Source organism: Natrix helvetica, assembly GCF_964273705.1.
Source record: "Natrix helvetica genome assembly, chromosome: 11".
NCBI lineage: Eukaryota > Metazoa > Chordata > Lepidosauria > Squamata > Natricidae > Natrix > Natrix helvetica.
Genome location: NC_138562.1, coordinates 18,433,886 through 18,458,264, shown reverse-complemented (window position 1 = coordinate 18,458,264; position 24,379 = coordinate 18,433,886). Strand labels below are relative to the sequence as shown.

At 59.0% G+C, this 24,379-nt stretch overlaps 4 protein-coding genes across 6 annotated transcripts in view; all 4 read right to left on the bottom strand.

Annotated features, from left to right (window-relative positions):
- Nucleotides 1-3,865, bottom strand: part of DLG3 (discs large MAGUK scaffold protein 3) — a 42,916-nt gene extending 39,051 nt beyond the window's left edge. Inside the window, exons 1-3 of one of the 2 annotated variants that reach the window (XM_081964052.1) lie at nt 3,392-3,865; nt 1,849-1,980; nt 1,045-1,178 (exon numbers count right to left, since the gene is read on the bottom strand). In XM_081964052.1, coding sequence (XP_081820178.1) covers nt 1,045-1,178; nt 1,849-1,980; nt 3,392-3,407 — 282 coding nt within the window. In that variant the 5' untranslated portion in view covers nt 3,408-3,865. The remainder of the gene's footprint in view (nt 1-1,044; nt 1,179-1,848; nt 1,981-3,391) is intronic. The other variant, XM_081964051.1, reaches the window with a different exon arrangement.
- A 2,129-nt stretch (nt 3,866-5,994) lies between these two features.
- LOC309397918 (sestrin-3-like) lies at nt 5,995-13,258 on the bottom strand. The gene is made up of 9 exons (XM_081964356.1): nt 13,098-13,258; nt 10,774-10,983; nt 10,071-10,253; nt 9,178-9,408; nt 8,940-9,048; nt 8,627-8,745; nt 8,300-8,490; nt 7,911-8,055; nt 5,995-6,985 (listed from the first exon to the last, which is right to left on the bottom strand). The coding sequence occupies exons 1-9, from the start codon at nt 13,155-13,157 to the stop codon at nt 6,896-6,898; spliced, it is 1,338 nt and encodes a 445-aa protein (XP_081820482.1). The 5' UTR covers nt 13,158-13,258; the 3' UTR covers nt 5,995-6,895.
- A 1,546-nt stretch (nt 13,259-14,804) lies between these two features.
- LOC309397583 (uncharacterized protein CXorf65 homolog) lies at nt 14,805-18,481 on the bottom strand (the record flags this gene model as incomplete). Its single annotated transcript, XM_081963710.1, has 6 exons — nt 14,805-15,104; nt 15,172-15,293; nt 15,868-15,936; nt 16,385-16,519; nt 17,668-17,754; nt 18,457-18,481. 6 exons carry the CDS (start codon nt 18,479-18,481, stop codon nt 14,805-14,807), a joined length of 738 nt encoding a protein of 245 aa, XP_081819836.1.
- Nucleotides 18,482-18,959: 478 nt separating this feature from the next.
- Nucleotides 18,960-24,097, bottom strand: IL2RG (interleukin 2 receptor subunit gamma). Of its 2 annotated transcripts, none has more exons than XM_081963738.1 (8): nt 23,423-24,097; nt 23,167-23,254; nt 22,625-22,794; nt 21,772-21,914; nt 21,293-21,440; nt 20,135-20,240; nt 19,819-19,903; nt 18,960-19,545 (listed from the first exon to the last, which is right to left on the bottom strand). In XM_081963738.1, exons 1-8 carry the CDS (start codon nt 23,514-23,516, stop codon nt 19,342-19,344), a joined length of 1,038 nt encoding a protein of 345 aa, XP_081819864.1. In that variant the 5' UTR covers nt 23,517-24,097; the 3' UTR covers nt 18,960-19,341. The 2 variants fall into 2 exon arrangements, with proteins under 2 accessions (XP_081819864.1, XP_081819865.1); XM_081963739.1 differs by having other exon boundaries at nt 19,340-19,545; nt 19,761-19,903.
- Between the last annotated feature and the right edge of the window lie 282 nt (nt 24,098-24,379).

Here is a 24,379-nt window from a genome sequence, read left to right as displayed (position 1 = left end):
TGACCAGCCGGGGTCTCTTTCCCGGCCTTGGATTTTTGGAAGCCAGGAGATGATGGAGGCAGGAGGTGGGAGGGAAAGGGGCGGGGCGCTGTGGGGAGGAGCTACTTGTGAAGTACTTTGAATATGTTAAGTACCTTGGATGCATGTAGTTTCCACCAAGGTCCTCTGCTACCAGCAGGAACTCATTTAAATCTGATTGGCTAAAAACCCCGCCAGAGCCCTATAAAAGGGCTGCTGCAGGACAGAAATCTTCCCTGGATTGTAGAAAGCAGTCACTGAATAAAGAGCTGTTGTTACTGAGCCTGCCTCATCCGTTCACCTGATCTAACACTAATGCCCAAATTGTGGACCTGCCTCCCACCATGCCCTCTCGTGCCAGTCTGGGTGGCCAGGGCAGCCTCCAATCAGGGCAGGGGAACAAAAAGGCTGCTGCAGCACCTGGGATTCCCCCCCCCCCAGGGTCCACCACTGCCTGGAGAAAGGCAAAAAAGCCAGGGGACCCCGGGGGGGTTTCCGCATCGTACGCCAGTGGAAAATTTCTCCCCACGTGCTTCTGCCCAGCTCAGCAGACAAAAGGGAAGAAGGGAAGGGAAGGGCATACCGTCACAGAGCCAAAGGGAGACTTGGGGCAAAAGGGCTTGGCCCCAGTCTAAGGGCAGTTTCTCATCACTGGTACAACTAATTAGGTGTCCAGGGAGCTATAAGAGGTGTGAAAGGAAAAAGGAGAAAGGAAAGGAAAGGAAGATAAAAGGAGAAGGAAGGAAGATAAAAGAAGGAGGAAGGGAAGGGAAAGAAAGGGAAGGGAAGGAAGATAAAAGAAGGAAAGGGAAGGGAAAGAAGATAAAAGAAGGAGGAAGGAAGATAAAAGAAGGAGGAAGGGAAGGAAGATAAAAGAAGGAGGAAGGGAAGGAAGATAAAAGAAGGAAAAGGGGAAGAGGAAGGGGAGGGGAGGAAGATAAAAGAAGGAGGAAGGGAAGGAAGATAAAAGAAGGGGAAGAGGAAAAGAAAGGAAAAAGGAAAGGGACAGGAGCCCCTCAGTCTCACCTGCAGTGGGTGGCCCTCTTGGCCCCCTGGGTCAGCAACATCCTGGCTCTTGGAGGGCCCCCCGGGCCCCAGACCAGCTGATCCATTTTGCTGGCAAGCAGGGAGCATGCTCAGCTCATAGCACTCCTGGATGTCTGGGGGACAGACCGAAAGGCGCCATGAGAGGCCAGCTCAGGAGACCCTCCTACCCTGCCCCCTCACAGAGGAGCCCCTTCCCCCCAAAGGACCTCTAAGCATCCTGGGACGCCATTCAGGCAAGCCCACGGTGTCTGAGGGAGACACGATCAGCTTTCCCGGGAACTTTTTCAGGCCAGCAGCAAGCAAGGCCCTAGGCTGAGCCCCCCCCCCCCCCAATGCACCTTCTTCTCCCTCCCCAGGATGGGAAAAGCTGACCCTCCCAAATGCCATTCCCAGAGGTCGCCGCTCCACCCTGCAGCCCCTCAGCAGAATCCAGAGTGGTCGAAGGGAGAGCTGGCTCCCGGCCATCCCTGCAGGGCTACAGGCTCATCCTCCCGGCTGAAGGAGCCAGGTGGGAGGAGCCAGGGGGGTGGTCTCACCTGCAGAGCTAAAAAGGAGCTCTGCTCCGCATGGAACCCAGAGCTTAGCCAGCTGGGGGAGCAAATGTAGCCCCTGAGAAGGCTCTGCAGGCCCCCAGGCTCAGCTGCCCAGAGAATATCCTCTGTAGAGATGGCTATCTTTGTGGGCGGCAGCTCTGGGGGGACCTGAACATCACCCCCCCTTTGCCAAGGTGCACCCCCAGGAGGGGCACAGCCTGCACACTCGGCTGTTGCCAGTCCCCCTTACCCAGCAGGGCCTGGAAAAGCTCGCTCTGAAATACACGGGTCACTTTCTCGATTGAGGCTCGCAGAGGCTGCTCCGCCGGGGACTGCAGAATGTCTTGATAGCGGGCCAGGATCGCCACAGCTCGCTTGGTGTCTGCAAGGCAAGAGAAAAGCTTGAGGGAGGCCCGGGACCGGGGGGGGGGGGGGGCTCTATCCAGCAACACCCCCCTCCCATCCAGGATACACAGCTCCTCTTGGCACAGGCAGATTCCTGCAGCTGGCAGAGGACACTTCCTTGTCTCTCCACTTTTCCTAACAGGGTTCAGAACCCAGGATCCACATTCACACAATCTAGGCAAGGAGGGCTGTTTTGTTCCCTGGAGAGCCCCAAAGGTCATGGCTGGCGGTCCCAGCTAGAGGGGGCTGGTCTGGATGGGAGGTTTGTCTAACCAGGACCGGCTCTCCACCCGAAGGAATCTCCTTTGGCGGGAGGGGCCCCAAGTTCGGGGGGGGGGGGATTGAAGGTGCTGCCAGCTTCAGCTGGGCTTCCAGAAGGACAGCCTTGCATTGATGGAAAGACTCCTGGCCCTCCTCATCCTCGCTTTCTTCCCCCATGCAACCCCTTCTCAGCATTTCATCCGGAGAAGGGCCAGGGCGAGGCCCAGAAGACAAACGGCAGACCTGCCCCACCGCCTGCTCTCCCTGACTAGCAAGAAGACCCCCCCTCTCAGGGACTTTCCTCTCTGAAGTCCAGAGGGAGCCCAGAATCTCAGTCTGGGAAGGGTCCACCCAACCCCTCACCCAAAGGGCCCCTGTATGCTCTCTGTGCACCCCAAGACCTACAAGACTCCCAGCAATGGCGCCCTAGGCCGAGGGCTCTATAAATGGCCCCCAAACAAGTCAGGCGGGTGTTTGCTATTTCAGGTCCATCCCTTGGAGACGCTCTTGGCTCAGCACCGCCTTCAGGGCTCAAGCTTAGGCGGCCTCCCAGGAGAGGAGGAAAAGGTGAGCAGCTTTTCCGTGCCATTCATGAGGACTAGAAGCACGACTTTCCTACAGCCTCAAAGGGGGAGGCGTTCCTCCCCTGGGAGGACCAAGGCCTGACTGCAGACCCTCTAGCAGGGGCGACCTCGGGGGAAGGGACGGGAAAGGAGCAAAGAGCTCGGCGGTGGAGGTCCGCACGGGGGCGGGAGACGGGGGTCGCCAGGAGCCCCTCAGGGCCGGCACGGGCGGGGGGCTCCCACTCCCCTCCCAGCCCCGCTCCCGAAGCTCCGGGCTCTGCCTGGAAAACTTTCAGCGCCTCCGGAACTCCCGCCGGGAAGTCCCCGGCCCCGCTTCCCGCTCCTCCACCCCATCCGGAAAAGAGGAGAAAGTTCCTGCCCAGCCGGTCCGAGTCCGGCGCCCGGAAAGGCCGCTGCTTCTCGGCCCCTGCAAGAGGGAGAAACCGGGGGGGTCCCAGCGGCCCAGAAGCTCCTTCCGAGCAGCCCCGGATGGCGCTGGCCCCGCGGGTTCCGCCACAGTGCTTCAGCCCCCCACGACCCCCCCCTGGGGCCGGCGCCCCTTACCCTGGCGGCTGCCCATCGGGCCGGGCTGCGCGTCCTCGGGAGGAAGGCGGGCGAGGGGCAGGGTTGGGCCGGCCCGCGCTGGCCGGAGGAAAGGCGGGAAGAGCGGCGGCAGGAGGGGCCGCCTCCAACTTTCGGAGCGGGCGGACTGGCCGGCGGCCGACCGACCGGGAAGCGGCTTCCAGGCGCTCCCCCTCGCGATCCTGAGGACTAGAAACGCCGCCCTCGGGCCGCGGCCGACAACCGTCCCCGGGGTGTGTGGAGGGGGGAGATCGGACACCCAAAGCCCCCCGAAGCCCCGCGGGGGGCGAGGCGCCAGAGCGCAGGCGGCGCGGGGTCTGGGCTGCCCCTCCTCGGGCGAACGTCCGACCGCCCCTCCGGAGGGTCGCCCCAAACTTTCCCCTTTGGGCGACTTGGGCTTCCTTCGGGGCTCCCGACTGCCGGTCCAGCCTCCGGCCCCGCCCGTGGACTCAACAGCCGGCCTGCCCAGCGTTCCTCACGTGCCTCGGCGCGGGCGGAGACACGGGTCGGGGCTGTCCGTGAGGACGGCTTCTAAAGGGAAGCCGCGTAGCGCGTTTGTGGCTTCCAGGGCCCGCTTTTCCCCAGCTGAAGATTGCGGTTCCGTCCCTTGGAAAGTTTGAACGGCGGGGTTTTCTCCTTCCTCTCCGCTAAACTTGGACCCAACTTTCCCGCCGTTTGCGGGTGAGAGCCGTGCCTGGCCAGGAAGGGCGGAGGGGCGGCAGTTGCTCTGGGGGTTTCTCTTCTATTCACCTGCAGCTGGCACCAGTGAAAAGACGCCTCCCCCCCCTCAAATGGGGACTCACCCCCAGCGAAAAGGGGAGCTCCTTCCCAGGAAATGACTGGGCTGAGGGGGGGAGATGCCTCCATCACGGGGAGCCAGTCTTGCCCCTTCTGCCCTCATTGATGCCCACTCCATTCTCACAGGTGTCAATCACGGAGAATGGAAAACTCAAGTTGAAACAAAGAAAAGTTTCTCCTAGGCCAGGGGTTGGCAATCTTAAAACACTCCAAGAGCCATTTGGACCCATTTCCCACAGGAAAAAAAAACCACCGGGAGCCACAAAAAAACCTTCCCATGCCTGACTTTATTTCCTGAGTGGCCCCAAAACCACCCTATGTCAGGGGTGTCCAAACTTGGGAACTTTAAGACTTGTGGACTTCAACTCCCAGAATTCCCCAGCCAGCATGGCTGGCTGGGGAATTCTGGGAGTTGAAGTCCACAAGTCTTAAAGTTCCCAAGTTTGGACACCCCTGCCCTATGTAGTTGAATTCAATGTTCTGTTTTTCTTCTGAAGCTTTTCTTGGATTGCACCATGTTTGGCCTAGGGGGAATTGAAGCGCTCAAGAAAGCACATCCCAGCGCACATCGGCAGGTGTAAGGCATATTTTGAGCAACAGCCCGAGATTGCTGACTCCAATCCTAGGCATAACACGGGAGGGGTGCAAGAAAGATGTGCTCTAATGTAAACGTACAGGCGGAAAAATGATATGAATTGACACACGTTAAATAGCAATTATAAGAATGTATATTTAAGAATGGATTTGAAAGGAAAAATTTAAACTTTTTAAAAAAAAGATGCGCCCTATCTAATTGTACATGTTACTAACTGCGGTGCGTGTAACTTTATGCGCAGTGTTGGAAAAAAGAAAATATCCCATTAAAATTTTTACATCATTAGGAAACTTCTGGCCGGTGCGGAATCAGATCGGCTCACCCTCGAATTTAAAAAAGAGGGGAAACAGAATACTACGAAATTTGGAGCAGATTTTATGATTGGTGTAAGGCAGGGGTGTCCAAACTTGGCAACTTTAAGACTTGTGGATTTCAACTCCCAGAATTCCCCAGCCAGCAGAGCTTGTATCTCATGTGATTGTATGGTCCTTGCGACTTCGCTGTTTTAAATGTAAAAACAATAAAAATATATATATTTTTAAAAAGGGTTTTGTTTTCTGTCTGGGAGAAGAGAAAAAAGGCCTGGGACAGCAGCACCATCAGAAGTCCATTGTGGGAGGCTGGCAAAGTTCCCCCTCCCTCCCCAAGCAAGTCCCTGTTTCAAAACAGCAGAAGGCCTCCCCCCCCCTCCCAAAGGGTCTCTGGACGTCCAGCCCACGCTCGGCCTCTTGGGCTGCCAGGAAGGGTTGAGTCACTGGGCACAGCAGTAGATTCCCTCCCTGGGAAGAGAACAGCGGCTCATTCCATATCACATGTGGGCTGCAGAAGAGGCCTCGCCTTCAGAGCCCCCCCCAAATTAAATCACTCCAGAGTCCTACATTTTAACATTTTGGATGGTCGCTGTGACCCAATCAGGGGCTTCGTGGGTTCTGCTGCAGTTCCTGAAGGGCTACTGCCCCCCCCCCCCAAAGACACTTAGCTGCCTTCCCCCCCCCCCAAAGAGATAGAAGAAATCATTCCAGGCACTTTGTCAAACATTTATATTTATAGCAAAAATAGGCTTTTCTCTCTTCCCTACACAATGGTATGTTTCCCCCCCACCCCCCCAAAACATTTACACAGTAAACAAGTCAGCTGCTGCCACATATCCTGTGCCAGGTTTCCCCCCCCCCATCCCACCCCCAGACTCCTTTGCTGGTTGCCCCCTTGTTAGCCATCAACCCCCCACTCCAGTTGCAGAGTGATTCCGCCGTCTACCTGGCAGAGGTCTTGCTGCAGCCTGGCCCTGTGAACGAGGGCCCACCCCTCCCCAGCACCCGAACTCACTCCTTGGAGCAAGAGAAGCGGGAAACCCCCCTCCCCCGAGCAGGGGATGGGGGAAATGCCAGGAGAAAAGCCGAAGCAGGCTGGGTATCTGCACTGGGGCAGGGAAGCACAAGGGCCGGGAGGGGGGAGTCAGCCAAGGGTCACAGCATGGAGGGCAGCACTTTTGCAAGGGGGGTGGGCTTTGGAGATGAGGAAGGGGGACAGTATAAGAAGGGGGAGGAGTGGTGGATCAAATTTGGACTGTTTGGATGAAAGGTAGCGGGTGAGCTGTCATTAACGAAGTCCTAGGGATCCTTCCCCCCCCCCATTCCCAGTGCAAGATGAAGCCAGCAGGAAGTACCCCTCTTCTCGCTCCAGAAACCCCAGTCCAAGATGGCAGACCAGACCCCCTCCAAGGACCACTGGGAGTGCTCGGTGAGCAGCAGGAATGGCACGAGACGAAGGGAGCCCCCTCCCCAATACTGTAACGGACACTAGAGTGGACTGGGAAAGAAAGAGGAGCGATGTCCTTCCCACACCTCAAGTACGCAGAAGCCACCGTCCCCGTGGCTCCTTTCCATCCACGAAGACTCATGGCCTATAGACGAGCAAAAGCCCAGCCAGCTGCCCTCACCAGCCCTGGGGCTTCTGCAGGCAGGCCCTGCCCTTCGCCCGGAGGGAAGGCCTGCTTTTCACATCTTGAAGGGAAAGGGGAAGGTATCAAGTAAATACGGGGAAGGGGCTGCTGCCAGAGCGCAGGAGTCCCGAGTCCAGGTGGCCCCCGTGGCCTAGGAGACCATGTAGTGGGTGATGGCACGGAGGGCATAGAGCAGCTCCGCTTGCAGCCGGGCCTCCAAGATCAGCAGATTCACGTGGACCTGTGGGGGGGGCAAAGCAAAGATCGATTCTGGGCGCTGCCTCAAGGCACACAAGCCCCCCACCCCACCCCCATCCCGAGGGTCAGGCCTGAGCAGCTCCAGAATCCCACCACACTTTGGGTGGGTGGAAGACGGGCAGGACAGTCCTTTCAAAGGGGCAGCACCAGCACACAATCAGCGTATTTTTGGGAGTATAAGACGCACCTTTTTCCCTCAAAAAAGAGGCTGAAAATCTGGGTGCATCTTATACACTGAATACAGCACTTTTTGCCTCCCGAAGCCCTGACGCCTTCACCAAAATGGTTGTGCAGAGCCTTTTGGGGGCTTCCAGAGTGCTCCTGGGGGCTGGGGGGGGCAGAAATAATAGAAAAACAGGGCGTTTTTTGCTCCCTCAACCCCCAGCAGCACTCTATAAGCCCCCTAAAGGCTATGCATGCCCTTTATGTGAAAAAAATGGGCCCGTTTTCGTGAAAACAGGCGGTTTTGGGGAGGTTTGCAGAGTGCAAAAACGTTTTTTTTAATTTGCCTCTTCAAAACCTTGGTGCATCTTATACTCCGAAAAATACAGTAGTGCCATGTGTGTGTGTCCCAAAAGCAAAATGTATGTTTGAACTGCTTTAAAAACCGATGAGGCCAAAATCTTGGGAGCAAAGGGCTGCTGCTGGAAACGGTGCCCAGGAGGAGCGCCCAGCAGCCTCAGCAGAAAGCGGGCCCCGGGGAAGCTTCTCCCACCACCGATCCCCAGTCCAGGTCCGGTTCCATGCCATCCATGCTGCCCCACCCCAGCCACATGCGTGTGCCTTCCACAAAGGGTCCGTCTGTTTCTGCTGAATGCCCACACCCTCTCCCATCAAAATGGACTGGATGAATGCGGGGGGGGGGGGATTTCCTCCTTCCTCCCCTCTGCTCCACAGACACAACCCACCTTTTCACTGTGCTTGAATTGCTTCCAGAAGCGCTCAAACATCTGGGGCTCCATCTTCTCCGGAGAACAAGTCACCGTTTTGATGTACAGCTTGAGGATCCGTTCCAGGAGATGGTTGACCTCGGCATAGTCATAATCGTCGTATCTGGGAAGGGGAAACCACTTGGATTTAGCACCAAAGCAGACCTCCAATTCATCTGGAATGAGGCTGCTTTGGCAGGAGATCCTGGCAGGCCGGGAATTCTCCGGCCAATTTTTAAAAGACAACAGCCAACAGTTTACAAAGACCAGGGTCATGAAGCCACCCAAGAGTTCATCATTCCTTCCCCAGGTCAGCTGCACTGGTTTGGCCCCGCAAGAGGGTCCCAGAAAAAGGGGGGGAGAAGCACCTGATGCCAAACATGCAGTGGACGTAATTCCAGATGCCCCGCTTGAAGGTGGCATGCTCGCAGCCTTGCCGCTTGGCTATTGAGCAGCTGTGAAGACCGTCCACCTTACGGAACTTTTCATCCAGCAGGTGCCCGATATCGGAGTACAAGCGATTCACCAACGAGAAGCCGTGGTCTTCCCAGGAATAATCCTGCCCGGATGAGAAAGAGGGTGGCTGGATGAGGGAACGCTGAAGGGGGCCAAGATCAGCGGCTCCCCCCGTCCCCCGAGGCAAGGAGGAGGAAGGAGGCCAGCCAAGATTCTGGGCGCTGCCATGTTTGTCCCACCTGAACACGGAAGATCTGGGGCTGGTCCTCGTTGCACTGTGCAAACTCCTGGTAGCCGAAGGTGGGATCCAAGACGTAGCAGGACAGGTCTGCGGCCCCCAAGAACTTCCCGTCGAAGCCTAGAAGACAGACCCACTCAGCCAAGGGGCTTCCCCGGGGGCAGGAGGGAGGCCTGCATGCAAGCAGGAGGGGAGATGGCATCCCAGCTGCTCTCAAGGGCCCCGGGACTCCGTGCGCTTCCCGACCCCGCCAGGAAGCTCCGGGCAAGGCCCTCCCCAGCCTCTCCTCCAGTGAGGCTGGCAGGCGGCCTTACCTTCTTCCCGCTGGGCAGGCAGCCTCAGCTCTTCCCGGGCCTCACTGCCCATCTGCAACCCGTGCACACGCTCCCGAAGAGACTCCAGCTCCATGCAGGAATCCAAGGACTGCAGGGGGGGAGGAACGCGACTGAAGGGTCCTTCCTCTGGGTCTAGAAAGGGCACTCCCCCATGCCCTGCAACTGGGGCCTGGCACCCTGCGCCCACGCCCCCCCCCAGGAAGCCAAAGACACGCACCCGCTTGCGGTTCAGATGCAGCAGCTCCTGGTTGCAGCCGTTCCCCACGTCACAAAAGCAGACACTGCCCGGTAGGCCCAGCTTCAGGGAGCCCCGTTCCTCTGGGCCGAGGTCCTGTTCGCAGCCGCAGCCGAAAGCAAAGCTGGCCAGGGCATGGTAGTGGGCCAGGAGCACAACAGCGTGGACCAGCTCTGCCAGCGACCAGCTCTGCTCACTGATCTTCAGCAGCTTCTGGAGGGGAGGGGCAAAAAGAAGCAAGCTGTGACTCCCCCACCCCTCCCCCAGAGCCACTCGCTCCCCACCATGCTTGCTCCAAGGCGCAAGTGGCCCCCAGAGGCAACCCCCCCCCAAGCAGGAGCGCCAGCTGCCGAAGAGGCTCTTCCTGGGGGGAACCAACCAATCAGAAGCCAGGAAGAAATGCCAGCTTCCAGAATCATGGTTTTAATCTGGCGGCGATGAAACTAGGCCTGTTACCCCCCCCCCCACTCCCCCACCGACCCAAGGAAGACCCCCAAATGCACCTCCCAATGGGCCATGGACACCAGGAGCTCTTGTGGGGGACCCCTACCTTGGGGGCTTCCGGTAGAAGGTAAGCAAGCAGGCAGAAACACTAAACACCTTATTACGTCCCCCCCCTCCTTACTTTTTTTTTGAGGGGTGGGGGGAACCACCCCTCAAAAGCGTGTGCCGACCCCAAGGAAGCCATTTGGGATGGAAGGCTGTGAGGCCTGGGAGGGGGGTCACCGATGGGGTGGGAGAGTGGTGCCCCGTGTGCTCCTCCCACCCATAAGCTACACTTATGGGGGGTGGGGCAGCATCCAAACTGCCACAGGGGAGAAACGCTGCCCCCTCCCCTCCCAAGTGTGGCCCCCTCCTCAAATCCTGCTGGCTACCTCAATGTGCTCCTTGCAGACCAGCCAGGGCCGGTGGGCCAAGACCTTGTTGATCTCGCTTAGCCGGCGGAGTTTGGGGGGGATGCAGTCCAGCCCCCTCAGCCACAGGGGGTCTCCGCCCACCCGCAGGAACTGCAGCACATGGAGGTTCACCAAGTAGCGACACCGATGCCGGGCGGCCGCCTGCAAGAGACACGCAGGGCGCTCAGATCAGTGGGGAAGACCCCTCCCCCCAGGTCACGAGGCCTTCCTCAGCAAGAGTCAGAAGCCCACCCAGCGCCCCAAACCCAGAGAATCAGGTCCCTCTCCTCCCCATCCCTGCCTGGCATGGTCTCCATCAGACCCCACCCCTTCTGCTTTTTTGGGGGGGGCGGGGGGGAAGGAGACTCTGCAGGTTCTCTTCCAGGCTCTCGCAGGAGACAAGGGCCGGTCTCTCCCCTTGAGAAGGATTGAGGACAGCATTTCCCAAAGCAGCTGCAGCTCCCACACAGCCCTTGCTCCGTTTTGAGTGGCGAGGGGAGGGTCAAGAAGTGGGGGTGGGGGGCCGAACAGTGAAGCAAGCAGATGGAATGGCAAGCAGGCAACCTTCCTCCTCCCCACCCCGCAAGCCGAGCAGGCTCTGGCAGCGCCAAAAGCAGCCATTGGCCGGGATGGCCCCCCGCGGTCCAGGTGCACAGCCCCCCCCCCGCCACCATTCTCTCACCATGATGGCGATGAAGTGGCGGCAGTCGAAGGGTAGAGGCCCATCCATGTGGAGCAGGTAATGTTGCAGGCGGAGGAAGCTGTCCAGGTAGTGTGGATGGTAGCCCATCTGCTGGGCGATGGCCTCGATCCGGCCCCTACTGGCCAAGGCCTTGACGAAGAGCAGCTGGGGGGGCCTCTCCTTCTTCTCGCTGGTGGTCATCTTGCTCAGCTGGACAGGGAAGGGCGGGAAAGCAGAGACCGTGGGGCAAACTGGGCCTGGTGCAACCAGTGGGGGAGGGGCCATGCAGTGGGGGAGGACTAGAAGCAGAGCCATTCCCAGCCTCCCCCCCCCCTCCTTGAGTACCAGAAGCACCCGAGGCCACCCAAGGGCACGGAAGAAACACCTGGCTGGGAAGAGCAGGGCGGGGGCAGGGCCTTTCTGCTCCAGGTATATTTTTGGCCAGGAGATCGAGAGGGGGCTTGGGAGGGGGGGGGGAGTCCCATCTGGAGGTAAGGGAAAGCAGGGCCTGCAGCCGGGCACTAAGTTCGGAGGCCTGCTTTGGTGGGAGACATGCAGCCCCCCCACACCTGAGTTTTAGAATCCCAGGTGAGCCTCTGTTGGCAGAGGTGAATCACACTTGCCCTGCTCTCTGCCCTCCTTGCATGATGGGAGCTTCAAAAAACAACCCCCCAATAGGGACACTTTTTTTTTCAAGTGGATCCTCAAGGCGGATCCAGAGCAAATGTTGCTGGCCTTCACTGTCGCCTTTTCCCAAATCGGCGGCTGAATCCCCTTCCCCAGGTGGGCCACAGGCGCAGTTGGGGAAGACCCTCCTCTCTCTCCCCTGGCCAGCCTCTTCCCCACCAGGAAGCCAAGGGGGCTCCTGGGAGCCAAAGGGGACCCTGGAAGGCGGGAGCAGCTCAAAGAAAGCAAGGGGCCTCTAGGCTCCCCCCTCCCATCTTTCTAGCAAAGGGCTAAGCTGGCAGGGGCCAGGCACAGAGCCCCCAGCCCAAGGAAACAGCCCCTGTGGGGGAGCAGCAATCCACCTCCGTGCCCAGCCTCACCCCCAAGGCTCGCCTCCTCAACGACCCCCAGGATCCATCCAGGAGGGCCCAAAGATGCAGGGACTATCCTAGGGCCCAATCAGCTGTGGGGAGGGGGAGATGGTGGGGGGAGTCTTCCCTGCCTGCCATAGGCCAAGCAAGCTACCTTTCCAGGAAGACCCCAGGGCTGGAATTAAAGCACCCTCGGAAAAGGGGATGGGGAACCCCAAGAAGCCCCCCTCCCCATAACTAAGGAGCTCCCACCCCCCACCTGCCAAGGGTCCTGGCCGGCCTCAGACCTGGGCATCTCTGCGAACAGAGGAGGAGGGGGGAAACCCCATTTCCAGGCCCCCTCCCCAAGCAAAAGCAGAGGCACCATGGCAGTGCCAGCCTGAAGGTGAAGAGGCAAGGAGTGGGGGGGTGAGGGGCTCCACCATTTAGAAGCCCCCTGTCCCCCCCCCTTGAGGAAATCTCCAGGCGCTCCTCTCTCCTCCTTGCAGGATGGGCACCCAGAGGCGGCTATGGGAGGGCAGACCCACCTCTGCAAGTGGCACCGTTCAGTGCCCAGGGGGGCGGGGGGGGGGCTGACCCCGAGAGCCGCATTCCCCAACAGCCCCCTCGCCCAGACGCTGCACGGCAGGCAGGCAAAGGCAGGACGAGCCACACAAAGAAAGGGGCCCGGGAGGCAGAGGCCAAGCGGGACCAGGCCCGGGAGGGGGGCAGGCAGGGGCAGCTTTGGCCGAAGCTCCCAGGGGCAGCCAGGCTCCTCGCCCCCTCCCCAAAACAGGAAGCAGTGCTCCTCCGCCCGTCCAGAAACAACTGGATGAACACGCCCCCTGCCCACGGAGCAGCGGCGGCGGCGGCAACAGCTGGACCGCTTCGACCCCCTCCCCGCCTCGCGGTCCCGGTCCATTGTCTCTCCCGGCCGGGCCCAGATGCGGCAGCCGGCGACCCGCAGCGCCCCCTGGCGGCACGACCGCCGAACCGCAAGTGGAGAAGGAGAAAAACAAGTTTGATTGGCAGCGCTGGGGGGTGGGGAGGTCGGTCCAGCGGCGGTTCGGGCTGGCAGCGCCGGCATCCCCGCCTTCGCCGCCCGGCCAGGACGAGGCGGGACCCGGGCGAGCGTTGCCGCAGGGAGAGATGGAGATGCGGGCACCGATCGCCTCTGCCCGGCCCCGGCCGGAGCCCCCCGGGCGCTGCAGGGCTGCCGCGGAGGGGTCTCCGGGGGGCGGTAGGGGAGGAGGTGGGCTCCGGTGCAGGGGGCGCCCGGGGGCTCCGCTGGGGCTCCGGCTCCCTTACCTGCAACCTCTGGCAGGGCTTTCCGCGGGGGGGCTCCGCGCTCGGGGGGCAGAGGATCATTTTCGCCGGTCCACCGGCCGGCGCTCCCGCCGCCGCTGAACTTGCCGCCGCCGCCGCCACCGAGGGGAGGCTGGAAGCGCGGGCAGTCCAGCCGAAGTCGGGGCGCGAGGGGGCGTGACCACCGCCGGGCCCCGTTCATACACCGCAGCGGGGGCGGGGGCGGCCGGCGGGGCGGCCAATCGCGAGCGGGAGGCGTGGCCGACGGCTGGCGGGGGGCGTGGCCACGTGGGGCCGAGTGGAAAATTCCCTGCCCATCAAGCGCCCGGGCCCGCCCCCTGAGAGCAAAGGGGCGTGGCCACGGATCCAGCGTGGTGTCCCTTGACAGCTCTTAAAGGAGCCGCGTCCTGTTTTCGCCCGGAGAGGTCGCTCCGGCTGAAGGAAGAAAGGCTCGACTGAAGCCCCGTACAACGACGCAGGAAACTCTGCGGCCGCTTCAGCCGGCCGTTTCCCTCCGTGGAACGTCCGCTTCCTTGTGGATGGCACAGTTGGCAATGCTCCGCTGGTTGGCCAAGGCAACCTCCGCCTGGCAGGGGAAGCCCCCATTGCTGGACTTCAGGCACTCAATGTCCGTTCAGGATTTATCCGAAGTGCCCCATTCATTGGTGGGGAATCGCCCACTTATCTGCGTGAGCCTGAAAGGTCCATCCGAGCCAGGTTGCACTGAGGAATCGAGGCTGACCCAGCATCTGCTTGTGCCCAACCCAGCTAGCGGTTGGCCTGTGCCATTTCTTCTGGTGCAAAGCAGGGCACCCCAATGCAAGCCTCTTTTGAAACACACGCCTCGCAGTTCCTCAGCAGCTTTTGTGGCTGTGCAAGGTGTGTGCAAGGATGAAGATAGCTTCCTCACCAGAGCAGGGGGGCCTAAGCGTTTCCCTGCCCCGGGGTCCCCTTGGAATGAGGGCCGGACCTGCCTCCCCAGGACCACCCCAAGTGCTCGAGCGTCGTCTTGAGACCCTTCAAAGGGAGCTCCACTGTTTGAAGTGTTCAAAGGCTGCTTTCCGTGTAGATATTTTTTTAATGTACCGCCAAAGGTCCTTCCTGTCCTCTGGGCTGCCCTCCCCCCCCCTCTACTTTTCCTAGCCATTGACTCCCAGACCTGGGATCAGGCAGGCCAGAAAAAAACGCCCCTTGAGGGGGACCCTCTGGCTTTGCCAAGTTCCAAGGGGCTACCACAGAGCTCATCGCTCCCAGCTGTGGAGGCTGGGGCCCTTCCAGGAGGTATTTCCCCCCTTGGCCCTCTGCAGCTGTGCCAAAGCAGCCGGGGCAACCCTCAAGGCAAGGAGCCAGCCGCCTGCCAATGTCCACCTTGCCCTCCCCTCCCACCCACCCCCGCACTGTTTCTGGAGCCAAGGCTGGCAAATCCTGTTTCTGCTGCAGCTTCTCTTCGCAGCCTCCAATCAGGAGCCTCCCTGGTGACATCAGCCTGGAAAGAACACCATCATTATCACTCGTCCCGAATGGGAAACAGACCGGCAGACAATGCGGCTGGAAGTGATGCCGGCTGGCTCTTCCGAGGGGCATCGGCTTCCCAGGGAAGATGGCAAGGGGGACTCAGGGCCAGACGCACTTTTATTGGGGTGCCAAGTCTCACCCAGTGATGGGGGGGGGGAGCAGCAGTTGGAGCTTCCCCGGGATCTCTTTCCAGGGTCAGCGGTGCTTTTCCTTCTCCTTCCGGATGGCCTCCAGCCTGGCCTTGGTGGCAGCGACCGTTTTGCGGGGCAAGCCCTCCTCGTCTAGACCGGTGGCCATGCTCCCTCCGGACTTCCCAGAGGTTTTTGCCTGGAGGGGGAGGCAGCACAGGTCACTGGGGCTTCCAGTCAAGAGGTGGACGGGGGGGGATGCGGGCAGTCCCAGAGCTATCCAGGAGACCCTCCCCCATTTCAGACAAGCGCTTTTCCAATGTTCGGCAGAGCAGCGGAAAGAAGGAAAACGGAGGGAGGCTGAGTCCTGGACCCATCGCGCTAAGGGGAGGTGGGAGGGGGGGGTCTGGCTGAGAACAAGAGGGGAGCCTTACCACCACTTGATTGGCCATGAAGGACAGGAGCGCTTCCATGGTTGGGGGCTTCTTCCCATCTTGGTTCTTGAGCATCTTCAGACGGCTTTTTTCAAGGTACTCGCACTGGTTGCGAAGGGAATCTAAGGGCAGGAGAGGCTCGGTGATTCCGCTGGCATTGCCAGGGGAGGCAATGAGTAGAAATAGTAACTGCCTGCCAGGCAGGTCATTCTGACCCTCCGTAATTCAGCAGGGCTGGGAAGAGAGGGAGGAGGCCAAGAGGGATGCCGTGGCTTCCCCTTACCCCCCACGCCCAATCCAAGGTCTCTCTCTCTCTCTCTCTCTCTCTCTCTCTCTCTCTCTCTCTCTCTCTCTCCCTCCCTCCCTCCCTCCCTCCCTCCCTCCCTCTCTCTCTCTCTCTCTCTCTCTCTCTCTCTTCACAGGTGCCCCCTGGATCCAGAGCTGTTAGCCAACATCCTGCCACCTCATTCCCTCTTCTGCCAACCCCAAATCAGCCAGGTTGCCACTCCTTCATTGGGTGCCAATGTCAGAGGTAGTGCCTCCCCTTCATTTGGGGGGGGTCTGTCAGGCTTATGTTGGTGAGACCACCACCCCTTCTTCCTTGCCTGGCACCTCTGCCCAGTTCTGCCCGCCCACCCACCTGCTCCCAAAGGGGTCTCTTTGGAAGGAGAGCCACCCTGTGCCAAGGTCCCCTACCCAGCAAATCCTGCGGAGGAGACTTGATGAGAGGCTGGAAGGCCCGATAGCTGTGTTCATTTTTGGTCCCTGCGGCGAAGGAGAAGAGAAGCCCACCTCAGTTCCTACGATCCTGGCAAAGCTTTGGGAGGTGAGCGGTGGGTGCTTCGGCCTGCAAAGATGCAGGGCACAATGGCCGGATATAAATGCCCAACACTTACGAGGGTGGAAGGTGCAATCGGACACAGTCCAAACAGCGGCCCCCAAACTGTGGCCTAAAGCATCTGGCTAGCATGCAGAGCGCCCCTTGGGCCCAGTCCCCCATTCATGGTTTACTAACGAGGGAAGGAAGGAGAGGCCTCCACTGCGGACTGGGACAGGCAGCGGCTAGAAGCTTCCACCCAGGTAGTTGCTTAAGTCATGGCAACAGCGGAGGAGATCTCAGGAAGAAACGGGGGCACCCACCCACCTGAGTGACTTTCCAAAGCAAAAGCAGGATTGGGACTCTGGCGTGGGCTGCTCCTGGCACCCAACCTACCTGTGGCGCCACGCTCCACTTTGCAAACGTAGTAGGTCCCCCGTGCAGTGAGGTACTTGCTGGCGTTGTCTTCTGGGAACTTGACCAGGAAAATCAGCTTCAGGGTCCCATTCTCCTCACAGAGATCAATGGACTCTGCGAAGAGACTGCAGACGTCGGGAAGCAGGATTTCACTCACACACACACACATACACACACACACACACACAAAGAAGGAATGACTTTTCCCCTCCTTCATCCTTCCTTAGATCCTTCCGGGCTTCCGCTTCGCGGGAGAAGGGCCATGCGCCTCATCCTCACCTCCAGGTTCACCGGATCATTTTGCCCGGCGGGAGGAAGCCACGCAGCCCCTTCGTTTACGGGTCGATTCCCGTATTGGATTCAGGAGTACATTGATGAGCCTGAAGCCCCCGGCCCTTGGGTCCCAGGCCAGAAACCTCAATGAATTCTCACCTGTGGATGATTGTGCTACGGGTGTTGTATGGGTCTCTAATGATTTATTCTCCTGACTGATGTATTCTTCTTCCATTGGCCAAATTGAGTGAGCAAATGAAGGAGGGTTGTGTGCATGGAGGCCCCACCGGGCTGTGAGGCTCAGACTTTCATCTGGCCAGAATCCCCACCTCAACACGATTGTTCTAGCAGGCCCAAAGTCATGTCGACCTGGCAGCTCTCCAAGCCAGATAAGGTCTGTGACTGTAAATCCTCCCGTGAAAGACTTTGCTAGATGTGAATGGGAGGAATTCACCGTAACTTAATAAAAAAAGGTGTTTTTTCTTGTCGGGACAAGGAGCCTGCTTTGTGGTTTGGGAAAGCCTAGGTCAGAACGGATGAGAGTTGGGTAGCCCTCGGCCTGCTGTGCACACCCGACGGAGGATGAGACATCCTTGTAGAGCAGAAGAAGGGCTCCCAACTTCCAGAGGCAGAAGAGGTGCCCATGAGCAGAGCAGGCTGGATGTCGGAAGTCGTCGTCTTCCTGGCCCACCTCAAAGCCCAGCACTCTTATCCAAAAGCTACGGGCCTTCCTTCCAGAATCCGTGTCTTCCCAATTGGTGGTGGAGACCATTGTCCTCCCAGGAGAGGAGTCGATGCCCCGAGACAATCACCACCCATGAGATTCCTTCAAGGGTTGCCTGAACTGCGTGTGGCCGAGCCACGCTCCAGTCCAGCAGCCACCAAGCCTGACCATCAGCCACGTTCCCTCCTGACCCCCTTCCTCACCGGTCTCCCAATGATGGGGGCATTTCCCTCCCTCAGCCCTGGGGAGCCCAGGTCCTTCTCACCTGTCCTGTGTAACCCCACCTTATCACGCAGGTAATGGGTTAGAAGCAAAATGGAGCAATTGATGTTGGCCAGGAATTGCCGGTTGTCTGAAAGGAGAGGAGCCGTGGTCACCCCTGAGCAATGCCATGCTTTCCCACTGCAGAAGGGAGGCTTCTGCTGTCCTGTCCTGGGGAATATCGACAGCTCTGGGCCTGACTGACCACCTGACCCTCCCTCACCAGGAAGAGAAAGGCTGGACAGGGGGAAGGGGCAGCTCTCTCTTCTGGCTGTGCCCTTCTCCTCAACCCTTCAGAGGGACTCCAAAGCTGCCCATCGAAGCAGCAGCCTGTATCCGCTTGGTCCCTGGATCTCGTGCATCCCTGGTCCAGGCTTCCTCATGGTCTGATCCTTCTGGCTTTGGCATCAGGGCCGAGCGGGGGGGGGGGGGTCCCTTGGCTGGATGCATCCAAGATGGGAGAGCCATCATTTAGGGTTGCTTGGACTGACTTGGGCCCCAAAGTTTATTTGTCCACATCATTAGCCTTTTTCCTTTGGAGCAACAAGCCCCTTAATTCTGGATTAGCGAGGATTGTGTGTGCCGAATAAAACACATTTTTAAAAGTGCCATGACAACCCCTGCCTGTCCAGTTTCTGGAAGGAGAGTAGGGGGACACATTTGGAGGGCCTTCTCCTGGCCTGAAGGACGCCCAAGAGATCCTGCCCCAGCTTCCCCTCTAGTTTGACCAAGGGGCCCAAGCCCCCCCCCTGCCTGTCCACGCCATGTTCCTTCTCGGTCCATCTTTCCTTACCTCCATGTTTGATAATGATAAACATACCCAGCTGTCTTGGGCACGGCTGGCAAGTTCCCTGAAGCTGGGCAGCCTTGCAGCTATTGTGGCATGTCATAATCGAGGGCTCTGTGAGGCAAGCGGGCAGACCCTCAATCATAGCTTGGGGCATCGGCCACAAGAAGTCAGTTCCTGCATGGCACTAACTAAGCCAGGGGTGTCCAAACTTGGGAACTTTAAGACTTGTGGACTTCAATTCCCAGAATTCCCCAGCCAGCCATGCTGGCTGGGGAATTCTGGGAGTTGAAGTCCACAAGTCTTAAAGTTCCCATGTTTGGACACCCCTGAACTAAGCCGTCGTACGGTTTGGCTGGCTTGGTGGGGAGCCAAGCTGCACCTGTAGTTTATAACCCAAGGCGTGTTGGGCAAATGTTATCCATTGTAGTCGACTCAATAAATAGGAACTAAACCACCCCTGGAAGGCTCCGATGAAGGAGGCAAGAGACGGGATGACCGAGGGCCTTTTTATTCAAATACAGGACAAGCACCCACGCAGTCAGCAGCAAGAAAGAAAGCAGGAGTGGTCAGTGGGAAGCCAAGGCCGCCTGCGTGGGATGACACCCAGGCTGAAGAAAAATCCAATGCCAGAAACCGCCCCCCCCTCCCTGCAGAAGAATACTGGCCCATCAGTCCTGGGAGGCAGAGGCAGGATGCCCACTGTAGAAGGGAAAAGCTCGGCCAGGGCTCAGCTTAGGACCTTGCAGGAACGTTCTTCCAGCAGGGTCAGCTTGTGTTATTCCTTTCCTCGCGGAATTCTCTTCCATCCCGTTACAAGCAGGTGGGGGGGGGGGCTTTGGGGCCCTGGAGGCAGGGCTCCCTCCCTCCATGCGGGCTCCAGGTGCAAACTCAGGTGGTGAGCGCTGTGGGGTCTGGTTTGGCCTTGGGAGGAGGGTCGGGCAATGTGTCTGGTGGCCCTCCGTTCTTGGCCGTGGGCTCGCTGCTTGCAGACAGGTAGCCTCCGCTGGGCAGCAGCTCCGTGATGGCACAGATGTTTTCATAATAGTTGGGCTTGAAGGTCTCCACCGCGTCTTTGGAGACCCCAGCCCATTCCTGGCAAAGGAAGGACAGGCTGGAAAGACTCCCGCCTCCCGCCCCAATGCCTTCCGCCCGCAGCAAAGACAGAGACCCGTCTCTCTCCCCAGGCGCCTGGTTCCCTTCCTGGATTGAGACCCTCCATCTGCGGGCAGCCTGCCTGCACAATGAGCAGAGCCCAGCCTGAGCTGAGAAGGGGCCCTCCTAGGCCGCCTTCTCCAGCATAAAATCACCTGGATTTTTCTGGGAGGCTGAAGCCGAGTCGCGTCTGGCAAGCTTTGCTGGACTTACTGAGAAATTGCCTTGATACGCAGTGAAGAGATCCTCAAACTTCTTGCTGGGGTTGGGGATTCTGGGCATCAGGACCACCCACACTCTGTTGGCGAGGAGATGGGACTTTTACCTCCAGCCCTGCCTCAACGAGCCCACCAGAGCGAAAGAAGGAAGAAGAGGTGGAGGACATCTCTCTCTCTCTCTCTCTCTCTCTGCCAGTGGGCAGGGCTCTGGGGCAAGATCCTTTGTTCTCCCCCCCCCCCACTGCAGCTCCAACCCGGGAGCTCCTTGCCCCAGGTGGAACCAGCCCTGCCTTCCCCACAGCCCTGCTCACCTCTCCATCCGCAGCAAGGCCAGGAGCAGCAGCATCAGAATGAGGAAGGAGCCCAGAGGAATCACAATGGTTCTTATGGAGGACAGCAAAGAGGGGGAGACGTCTTCTGCAAAGGAGGAAGCCAGGTGAGGGTCTCAGAGAAGCAGCTGTACAAGAGGTGGGGCTAGCTGGGTCCCAACAGCACTGTGCCCAGAGAGAGGGGGGGAAGGACCCAGCCAGGACGTGTGCATTCCCTATTTGAGTTCAGTTCACCTGGGAGGGATGCGTCCCTGCGATGGCCTATCAGATAGCCTATTGCCACAGGCCTCTATGCCTTCTGTAACAGCCAACAGGTGGGTTAGACACAGGTGGAAGGGACTGAAGGAGCTCTATGGCCCTTTGTGCTGGGCAGTCCCATCCACACCCCACTCGGCATGGTCTCTTCACCCAGACCCCTCGCTTTATCACGCTAGCCAGACTCCTGGAGTCTGGGGAAGGCTTGGATGAGGGCTCTGTGTCGGAGGCAGAGAGGGGGCCAGAGCCGTATGCCAGTTATCAGCTGCCTTTGGAGTCAGACAGCAGTGAGGCAGAAGAACAGATGCAGCCTCTTACCAGTGTGCGCGTGTGCAGAGTTGCCAGACGAAGGGAACAGCTAAAGAACAAGGAATGAGTTGGGAGTAAAGCAACAAGTGGACGGTGAATGGCCCCTCCCAGAGGAAATAAAAGAGGAGCGAAAGGGGAGGGGAGTTTGCAGGAGACAATTAGTTTGCTTAATTGGTTCGTGACTCTTCGAGGCTCCTTGCCAAGTTTTTCAGATGTCGCCCTGGCAGCTCTCCAAGTAAGATAAAGTCTGTGACTGTAAATCCTCCCTTGAAAGACTTTGCTGGATGTAAATGGGAGGAATTCACAGTAACTTAATTTAAAAAAAGGTTTTTTTTTGTCAGGACATGGAATCTGCTGGTTTGGGGAAGCCTAGGTCAGAACGGATGAGAGTTGGGTAGCCCTCGGCCTGCTGTACACCCCCCGATGGAGGAGGAGATGTGCCTGTAGAGCAGAAGAAGGGCTCCCACCTTCCAGAGGCAGAAGAGTGTGCCCATGAGCAGAGCAGGCTGGATGTCCTTCCTGTTCCCCTTTCTTGGCTCTTGGAGGTGGGAACCCCATCCTGTCCTCCCCGCTCACCTTTCCCCCAAAAGGCAGGGTCGGACTCCTCACTCCAGAGATCTGTGCTTGCACAGCTGTTGTGCATTTTACTCTTGACATAGAAGGTGTAGCGCTTCTCAGGATCCACGCTGGGAATTTGGAACTTGATATTTGTGGCGGGTTGGATCTGGAAAGCAAGGCAAACATTCAGATCTTGCCAGGCCTCTAATGGGAGGAAGCCCAGCTCCAGCACCGAAGCTGGTCTCCAAGATGCCAGAAAGCCAGGGGGCTTCGGCTGCCAGGCAATAGGAGCCTTTAACCAGGAGAGAAGCAACCCACACACACACAAACAGCCCCCTCCTCAAGCAAGGGGGAGGTTGGGCTCTGAAGGAAAAAGGGAGACAACCATTCAACGCCCTTGGGTGCCGATTGGGATCATCCCTCCTACCCAACTCTGGTTTCTCGGTGACCAGACGTGAGTCCGGCCACTAAGACGTCCACCAGCGCGAAATCCCTACCATGAACTCTGTGTCCTTGTTGCTCTTGTATCTGACAACGTGTTCCAAACAGTCCGGCATTCCGTAGGGGGTTTTCCAGGTCAGGAGCAGCTGATGGTTGCTCTGATTCTGCAAGGTGAGGTTGAAAGGCCTGCCGGGTTTCACTAGGAGAGAATTCAGAGGGGCCTCTGGTGGGCGCAGGAGCCTGACCCGCCGGCTGGTTTTGCACTCTGCAAACCTCCCAAAAACGGCCCTTTTTTTTTTGCAAAAATGGGCCTGTTTTTTTGTCAAAAAAGGGCATGCATAGCCTTTGGGAGCCTTATAGAATGCTCCTGGAAAGGGGGGGGGGCAAAACTGAGCAAAAAATGGCCTGTTTCCCCTCATTTCTGCCCTTTCCAGCCCCTAGGAGCACTCTGGAAGCCTCCTAAAGGCTATGCATGGCCATTTTGGTGAAGGGAGGCCAAAAATGTTGTATTCAGTGTATAAGACGCACCCAGATTTTCACCCTCTTTTTTGAGGGAGGAAAGGTCTGCCTTATACTCCTAAAAATACAGTAAAGTGCATGTTATGGGTGGGGAGGGGGCAAATGACCCACCACCAAACCAGCCACCCAAAGGACAATGGAGAAACGAAGTGTCCGTGTGAGCTCCAGCATCAGTGACCGCTGGAGCCCCCGGCAGCCGTCTCCATGAGAAGACGGTGAAGCAGGAACCGGGGAGGAGTGGAGGGCGAACCAGGGGACGTAATGGCTGCTCCTCAAAGCAGCAAGCACAACAGGTTGTGAGCTCCACTGGGGAAGCTGCTCCTCTCCGCTCCTGAATTACCGACTGCTGCTTTTGAATCCCCACCCTCCCGTGCAGGAGCTCATCCCTACCTCGGGTATTCAGAAGCAGGGGTTGATGGGTGACAACCTGCCCCTGGCTGTCATTGAGGTACATTTCCAAGTAGCTGAAGAGTTCATAATTGCTGAGCCGGCATGCCACGTTAAGCCTCTCTTTCTGGATGTAATCTGTGCACTCTGATGGCTGGCTGATCTTCTCATACCTGTGCAGAGAAGAGAGAGCTGCATCCTTTCCGATGGGCAGGTGGGAAGCGAAGGGCAACCTGAAAGACCCTCCAGGCTGCCCTGTCACTTCCTAAGGGCGTCAGCAGCCCCACCTGGCCTGCTTGGTTTCAGGTAGGCGCTGCTGCCCGCCTGAGGATTGGAAGGTGCCCACGGCCTTTAGCAGGAGGAGCGATTCTGAGGGAGGCTGGCATGCCATGCCAGGCCCGGCTCAATGCCCCGTCCCTAATATGGGAAGGAGAGCGGGAGGGAGGACCTGGACAGCTCTACTTGGAGGCAAAAAGGCGAAGGAGGGGCAGGAGCTGAGGAAGGGGGGAGTAGCCCCACGGGCGGAAAGGGCAGAAAGCGCCTACCAGGAGTAGAAAGAGTAGTTGTGAAGCGGCTTCTCTTGGCTGCCCCAGTCGCAGATCACGTAATCGTTATTGTAGCAAATGCAATCCACTGTAGGGAAAAAAAAGAGCAGCCCTCACCTCCACCGTGCTCCGCCGGGGCTCCCTCCCACCTGGGCTGAGCTGAGAATGGGTCCCCTCGTAAGGGAGCCCCACGAGGCTCCAGGGATCTCAGCCTCCCACACCCCTGTGGCGAGAAAACAGGCAAGGGGGCCCGTACCTTTTGCCTGGGGGCCACCTGCCGTCGGCTCGCCTGGGGCCACCAACAGCAAGAGGAGTCCAAGCAGGGCCCCTGTGTGGTCCAAGACCCTCATTCTCGGGCGCAAGAAACAGCGGCTGCTCCAGAAGTGCCTCTTCAGAGTGCGCCTCGAAGCAGGGGGGCAGGGGATGTGAGATGAAACCTTTATCTGTGGGTAAGAGGCTTCCGCCGTCACCCGTTTCCTGTGGAAAGTTTGTGGCGTGAAGTCCTGGGGCTGTTGAAGGCCCCGGGGGATTTCCAGAGGGGCTCTGAGTCATTATCGGAGAGCGATGCAGAGCAGGGGACCCTGCGGGGGGAGGTCTTCCCTTGGAAGGGCCGCAAGTGGGAAGAGTGGCACTGGAGACCCTCGCCCACCCTCCAGCCACGGCAGGACCACCTTCTTGGGGGTCTCCTCCGGGGGAACGTGGTCCCGCCCTGTTGTTTCCCATGGAAGAAGATGCCCTGGGCTTGGCTTTGGGGTGTGTGTGCCCATCTGGGAGACCCCATGAGAGCATCTAGAGGAGAACAAGGTAGTCAATGCTGGAGGGGAGGGGGGCTCAGCCTCTTCCCTGGCAGCAAAGCCCCCCCCTCCCGGTGGGCGTGGGGACTTTGAGTGGCTGTAGCCAAAGGATGGGGAATTGTTGCTGGGCAGCCATTCTCTCCCCTCCGGCATGGCATCCCAAAGGATGAGGCACATTCCTGCCCTGGCAGGGCTCCTCCACACGGGGTCCAGGTGACCCAACAGGTGAGGCTCCCAGGTGCGGCCCCGCCTCCGCCTCGACCTGTTGGGACTGCGGGACGCTGCAGTGACCGAGCTCGGCCTGCAGGGGGAAACGCCGGGCCGTCCTCGGCCATCTCCGTCCGCCCTCGGCAATTTCCGTGCGCGGCGGCGAGGAGGGAGGGCCCCGGCCGGGCGCGTCATCGCTTCCGACCGCCGCG

Coding starts and splice junctions, on each gene's coding strand:
- LOC309397918 (XM_081964356.1), bottom strand. CDS start 13,157: ATGATCCTCTGCCCCCCGAGCGCGGAGCCCCCCCGCGGAAAGCCCTGC. Junction 10,984..13,097: donor AGCCCTGCCAGAGGTTGCAG/GTAAGGGAGCCG, acceptor TTCCCTGTCCAG/CTGAGCAAGATGACCACCAG. Junction 9,049..9,177: donor TGCATCTGAACCGCAAGCGG/GTGCGTGTCTTT, acceptor CCCCCCCTGCAG/TCCTTGGATTCCTGCATGGA.
- IL2RG (XM_081963738.1), bottom strand. CDS start 23,516: ATGAGGGTCTTGGACCACACAGGGGCCCTGCTTGGACTCCTCTTGCTG. Junction 21,915..22,624: donor CCTGCTTCTGAATACCCGAG/GTAGGGATGAGC, acceptor ATTCTCTCCTAG/TGAAACCCGGCAGGCCTTTC. Junction 21,441..21,771: donor ACAAGGACACAGAGTTCATG/GTAGGGATTTCG, acceptor CTTGCTTTCCAG/ATCCAACCCGCCACAAATAT.